The following is a 7212-nucleotide window of genomic DNA, read 5'->3' on the forward strand; positions in this document are numbered from 1 at the left end:
TTCTGCCAGAAGGTTACGGAATATTTCTTCTAGCATGCGCAGTTGCCCCTCTTTGTAGTCTTCTCAACTCTGCCAAAATGTGAGGCTCATGAAGTCACAGCTGTCATTAAAACAAAAACTGTGGGGAAGGAGAGGAGACGCGATCCATCCCACTCAAGGAGGAACGGTGCCACCGGGGCCGGTGAGGGTTCCCTTGTCCAGCTGGTCGAAGCACTTAGTCCTGCTTGCCCTCCCTCCACTGTCGGGAGCCTTCGTTCCAGGCCGCGTAGACGAAAAGAGCAAGGACAACGTGGACGGCAACCACGGCAACAATGGCAGCGTAAAAATAGCTGTCCCTGTTGGTCATTCCAAAGACGCCTGGAAGAATAAAGAGGCAGAGGAAAATTAAAAGCAGTCAGACTAACCCAGTTTAAAAAAAAACTGTCCAATGTGTTGTTGAAGGCTTTCGTGGCCGGAATCACTGGGTTGCTGTGAATTTTCCAGGCTGTCTGGCCATGTTTCAGAAGCATTCTCTCCTGACGTTTCACCCACATCTATCCTGAGGTTGTGAGGTCTGTTGGAAACTAGGCAAGTGGAGTTTTATATATCTGCGGAAGGTCCAGGGTGGGAGAAAGAACTCTTGTCTGTTGGAGGCCAGTGTGAATGTTGCCATTGGCCACCTTGATTAGCATTGAATAGCCTTGCAGCTTCAAAACCTGGCCTGGGGGAACCCTCGTTGGGAGGTGTTAGCTGGCCTGATTGTTTTCTGTCTGGAATTTGCCTGTTTTCTGAGTGTTGTTCTTTATTTACTGTTCTGATTTTAGAGTTTTTTTAATACTTGGAACCAGATTGTGTTCATTTTCATGGTTTACAGCAACACAACAACAACAACAATAGTAATAATAAGTCTCTGATAATACACACTATTTTTCTCCCTCCTCAGCTTCCTGTCTGGGAGAATCCTTTGTTGGAAGGTGTTAGCTGGCTTTCATTGTTTCCTATCTGGAATTCCGCTGTTTTCATAGTCGTTCTTTATTTACTGTTCTGATTTTAGAGTTTTTTAATACTTGGAACCAGACTGTGTTCATTTTCATGGTTCACAGCAACACAATAATAATAATAGTAAAAATAATAGTAATAATAAGACTCTGATAATACACACTACTTTTCTCCCTCCTCAGCTTCCTGTCTGAGGGAATCCTTTGTTGGAAGGTGTTAGCTGGCCTTGATTGTTTCCTGTCTGGAATTCCGCTGTTTTCACAGTCGTTCTTTATTTACTGTCCTGATTTTAGAGGGTTTTTTTAATACTGGGAGCCAGACTGTTGAGTGGAAAGGCCCAACATAGTGTATGGACAGAGCACTCAGGGAGCAAGATACATAAGAAGGAGAGCACAGCTCACAAAAGTTAATATCCCACAGTATCTGTTTGATTGATTTGAGAGCCATGTCAAAGCCCGGATGAGTTAAGAGGGATGTGGAAAGGCAGATGGAGTGAAGTCAGTTAGGAAGGGAAGGAGCTAGCTGGAAGGTCATGATAACTTACTAGTCTATAAATAAAGAGTCAAGGAGTACGTTAAGGGATGGTGTTTTGAAGAAGTAGTCAGAAAAATAAGTTGAAAATAATTGAAAATCTGCCTCTACATAGTAATAAAGTAATCCTTTCTGTGTAAAAGGGAAAGATTGAAGGAAAGCTGTACTGAGACGTTGTTACTCAACCACCAAGCAATGATACAATTTTAACTATTATGCTTATGTCACAAGAACGCTATAAATAAAACAAGTTACTGTTTCTTCCCATATGAAGACTGTTTCTCAATACACAACAGAATTCAAGAAGTTACAGAAGGTGGAAGAAGGATTAAATAATCGTTCATTTCTGTGGTGGAATATTCACATAGGCGGATGGCCTGATATTTCTGTTTGTTTTACATATGAGATGAAATAGAAGGACCCCTCCACTACGCAACTAGCTGGAAACAGCTCACATGTTTAAAATTGGCAGAGGAAGGTCAGCTAAACAAAAGATCCTCTGGCCTAAAGGTCCCTGCAGACATAGTTAAGGAGCAGGCATGTGTCCCATAATAATAATAATAATAATAATAATAATAATATTTTTTTTTCGTGTAAGGAGCAACCGGAGTTGCTTCTGGAGTGAGAGAATTGGCTGTCTGCAAGGACGTTGCCCAGGGGACGCCCGGATGTTTGATGTTTTACCATCCTTGTGGGAGGCTTCTCTCATGTCCCCGCATGGAGCTGGAGCTGATAGAGGGAGCTCATCCGCGCTCTCCCCGGGTGGAATTCGAACCTGGCAGCTTTCAGGTCAGCAATCCAACCTTCAAGTTACGAGGCTTTTATCCCCTTGGCCACCGGGGGCTCCTATAATAATAATAATAATAATAATAATAATAATAATAATAATACTTTATTTATATACCGCCCTATCTCCTGGATGGGACTCAGGGCAGTTTCCAATCATAAAAACAACACATACATTACATAGCAACATAATAACACATTATTAAACAAGGTAAAACAATACAATTATATAGCAATAAATAACACTTACACAACCTGATCAAGCGGACGGGAACCATAAACCGAATATATTAAAGTATCATTTCAGGCTAGATAAATCTTGGCAATATATTCACAATATGCTATTTACTGTAAATCGTAATTTTTTTATGATTTATAATATTCTTTTAGTGTTAGAATATTTTTAATTCACAAAACAGCAATAATACCGCGATAAATATTTTACTTTTGCTTTTGGTTTATTTTAGATGTTAAGTCACCAATCCAGATGCTGGAAACATACAGCAGTTGGGAAGCTATCTTAGCATTAAAAACTTTAGTTGCAGAAGGTGCTTGTTGCAATTTGTCCATTGCAAAAAATTTAAGTAAATATTCTGCACTTTTACTACAAAATATGCTTTCAGGAAACTTCAAAGCAAGACACTTTCACAATCATGGCACTTCCCCTGCATTGGGCAAGCCATTCAAGGATACAAAGAAATGTCCCCTCCTTCACTGTTTCATTATTTTATTCTTGAGGAAACTGCATGTGGAATAACTGAAGTGCTTACTTCTTTCATCAAATAACACAATTCTCTCAAAACAGAAGGTTTTATGCCACCCACATCTCAGTGCAAAAAAAGAGAAAGATTTTAAATAATTTACTCTCTGAGAAAAACACAGATGAAAAGTAATATTAAAGTGAAAAAGTTACCTTCGAATACATAGGTCTTTGAGGAAAAATAGAGTCCAATGGGTAGCATAATCATTAAAGCTGTGAAGAACAGAAGAGTCCTCAGAGTGGAGGCCAAGGAACCTTCGCCTCTACAACAAAACAGACGTCATCAATTAAACCATCCACCAAACACAGTAAAATAATGGTTTTACTAAGGAAAAGTATTGAGTTCAACCCAACCTAGAACACAGCCAATGATAACTATGCAACTTATCCACAACTTATTTCCATTTGTTTAATGGGTCAATTCTCAGCATGATTAACGCTGGATCTGGAATGCAATTCTAGCTGCCCATTGGGGCACCTGCACTGTAAAATTAATGCAGTTTGACACCACTTTAACTGTTATGGCTCTGTATTAAGGAATCATTGGAGTTTAAAAGGCCTTTTGCCTTCTCTGTTCAAAGGCCTTGCGAAACTACAAATCCCATGACTGCATAGCATTGATCTATTATTTTATCACTTTACTTCTTCTCTCCTATAGGACATTTAACATTATTATTATTATTATTATTATTATTATTATTATTATTATTATTATCACCCTACTTCTTTTCTCCCATAGGACATTTAGGATTATTATTATAATTTTATATGTATTTATATCCTGCTTCTTTATTATTGCTCTTATTATTATGATGATGACTATATCTATATCCCATTACTTCTCTCCCATAGGATATTTAAAATGCATTATTATTAATAATACTATATTTATTTTTATCCTGCTTCTTCCCCTCCCCCATAGATTTATTATTATTATTAACACCCCACTTCTTCCTGACTAGGGGAATTCTTTGTTGGGGGATGTTAGCTGGCCCTGATTGTTTCCCATCAGGAATTCCCGTTTTTCTGAGTGTTGCTGTTTATTTACTGTCCCATTTCTTCTCTCCCATAAGATATTTAGAATTTATTATTATTATTATCATCGTCATCATCAATACTACATTTATTTATACCCTGCTTCTTTTTCCAATTATTATTATTATTAATACCCTTCTTCTCTCCCACTGGACATTTATTTTATGGAACATGGTAATTTTAGAGGTATTTTAATTAAATTGAATTGTAATTACCTTTAAGATTATGGTTGCTATGGAGCATCTTTTAATGTGTATGGTTTTAAGCCTATTTTAATGAATGGTTATATTACATTGCTTATATTATTATTGTTATGAACCGCCTTGGGTCCATCCGGAGAAAGGTAGCATATAAATTCCCAAAATAAATAAACTTAGAATTATTACTATTTGTATTATATGTATTTGTATCCCCCATAGATTTTTTAAAATTATTATTATTATTGATAAACAAAATCTTCACACCAGCATTGATCTGATCCACCTTCACCTTAACACATGTAATATTCACAACAGTCAGATTCTGTGGACTTCGTTGAGCTATTTATACCAAAACAAAAGTGACCTAACCACACCTAACATCCAAAAGATAAAGGGCAATAACTAGTGTTTTTACATCTTGCAAACACACACAATCCGGTTGCTTCTTGCTTAGACATGGAACGATTTCACACAGACTTGAAAGAACAGGATTTACCCCAGAGTCTGTGCAGTGAGTCACTGGAGAGTGACAGAGTGTCAGATGAGAGTCTAAATAATTTATGGGTTGCTGTGAATTTTCTGCGGTTGTATGGCCATGTTCCAGAAGCATTCTCTCCTGACATTTCACCAGGAGAAATAGGCAATGCTGCGGCGTTTGGTGGTCCCTCTGTCGACTGAGAGCCCCCGATGGTGCAGCGGGTTAAACCACTGAGCTTGTTCTTGGCCTTGCAACTCTTCTGATGTCTGTGGTGGAGCCTCCATTGGCCTGTACCAGTATTTAAAAACTCTAATAGCAGGACAATAAATAAAGAACAACACTCAAAAGACAGGGAAATTCCAGATAAGACAACCAGGGCCAGCTAACACCCCCAAGAAAGGATTCCCCCAGGTAGGAATCAGCTAGGCCTTGAAGCTGCAAGGCTATTCAGTGCTAATCAAGGTTGCCAATTGCTGCATTCACACTTGCCTCAGGCAGACAAGAGTTCTTTCTCCTACCCTGGACATTATTCCACAGATAGATAGATAGATAGATAGAGATATATGTAAACCCCATTTGCCTAGTTTCCAACAGACCTCACAACCTCTGAGGTGGCCTGCCATAGAAGTGGGCGAAATGTCAGGAGAGAATGCTTCTGGCACATGGCCCTGCAGCCCTGAAAATTCACAGCAACCGAGTGATTCGGGACATGAAAGCCTTCGACATCACATTATTAATATTATTATTGTATGACACAACAAACAAGATAGATACGCTGGATTTCGTTTCACAAAATCACAAGTCAAACACTTCCCAAGTGTCTAGGACTGTGTGATGTATTTTCGGATGAAAATTATTATTATTATTATTATTATTATTATTGTATGACACAGCAAACAAGACAGATATGCTGGATTTCGTATCACAAAATCACAAGTCGAACACTTCCCAAGCGTCTAGGACTGTATGATGTATTATTATTATTATTATTATTATTATTATTATTATTATTATTATTATTTTATTATGACACAGCAAACAAGATAGATATGCTGGATTTCGTTTCACAAAATCACAAGTCAAACACTTCCCAAGCGTCTAGGACTGTGTGATGTATTATTATTATTATTATTATTTTATTATGACACAGCAAACAAGATAGATATGCTGGATTTTGTATCACAAAATCACAAGTCGAACACTTCCCAAGCGTCTAGGACTGTGTGATGTATTATTATTATTATTATTTTATTATGACACAGCAAACAAGATAGATATGCTGGATTTCGTTTCACAAAATCACAAGTCAAACACTTCCCAAGCGACTAGGACTGTGTGATGTATTATTATTATTATTATTATTATTATTATTATTATTATTTTATTATGACACAGCAAACAAGATAGATATGCTGGATTTTGTATCAAAAATCACAAGTCAAACACTTCCCAAGTATCTAGGACTGTGTGATGTATTATTATTATTATTATTATTATTTTATTATGACACAGCAAACAAGATAGATATGCTGGATTTTGTATCAAAAATCAAAAGTTGAACACTTCCCGTGTCTAGGACTGTGTGATGTATTATTATTATTATTATTATTATTATTATTATTATTATTATTATTATTATTATGACACAGCAAACAAGATAGATATGCTGGATTTCATTTCACAAAATCACAAGCCAAACACTTCCCAAGTGTCTAGGACTGTGTGATGTATTATTATTATTTATGATGATGGTGTATTTTTTATTATCATTATTATTATTATTATTATTATTATTATTATTATTATTATTATTATTATTATTATATCCCTCAGGACATTTGGGATTTTTTCTATTTCTTCTTCTTCTGATTGCAAACCCATTCCAAGCCTGCCCTAATGTTGCCTGCATGGCAAGATTACCCAGGCCATATTAAATACAGACCGCGAGGCCTCTCTCCGTCTCTTCCCGGCCTTACCGGGCTTCCAGGGTCGGGAGCGCGTTCAGCGCCGCTTTGTCGTACCGCTCCATGGCTGAAGGAGATAGGGCTGCTTCCGCTTCCGCTCAGCTAGCTCGCGCGGCCACGCCCCTCCCTTCCCGGCCCAGCCAATCGCCTGCCATGGAGGAGGTGGCGAACGAGGTGAGAGGCTAGAGCGGCCCCGCCAAAGCGGGGGAAGGAGGCCGCCATTTTGGAAGGAAAGAGAAGCGGAATATAAATACATAATAATAATAATAATAATAATAATAATAATAATAATAATAATAATAATAATAATAATAATAATAATAATAATAATAATAATAATAATAGCTAGCACAACAAAACATGGCATGGAAAGTTCCTTGACAAAATTGAAGGAAAAGCTGATAAAGAGAAGACCTGGCTCTGGCTCAGGAATGGGACCCTGAAGAAGGAGACAGAAGGCCTGATCCTTGCAGCCCAGGA

General features: G+C 37.7%; 1 protein-coding gene across 1 annotated transcript; it reads right to left on the reverse strand.

Annotated features, from left to right (window-relative positions):
• Nucleotides 1-211: 211 nt before the first annotated feature.
• On the reverse strand, nucleotides 212-6893 carry vma21 (vacuolar ATPase assembly factor VMA21). Its single transcript, XM_003225573.4, has 3 exons — nucleotides 6745-6893; nucleotides 3209-3318; nucleotides 212-357 (listed from the first exon to the last, which is right to left on the reverse strand). Exons 1-3 carry the CDS (start codon nucleotides 6795-6797, stop codon nucleotides 215-217), a joined length of 306 nt encoding a protein of 101 aa, XP_003225621.1. The 5' UTR covers nucleotides 6798-6893; the 3' UTR covers nucleotides 212-214.
• Nucleotides 6894-7212: the final 319 nt, after the last annotated feature.

This window comes from Anolis carolinensis, unplaced genomic scaffold (assembly GCF_035594765.1).
Source record: "Anolis carolinensis isolate JA03-04 unplaced genomic scaffold, rAnoCar3.1.pri scaffold_12, whole genome shotgun sequence".
Lineage (NCBI taxonomy): Eukaryota > Metazoa > Chordata > Lepidosauria > Squamata > Dactyloidae > Anolis > Anolis carolinensis.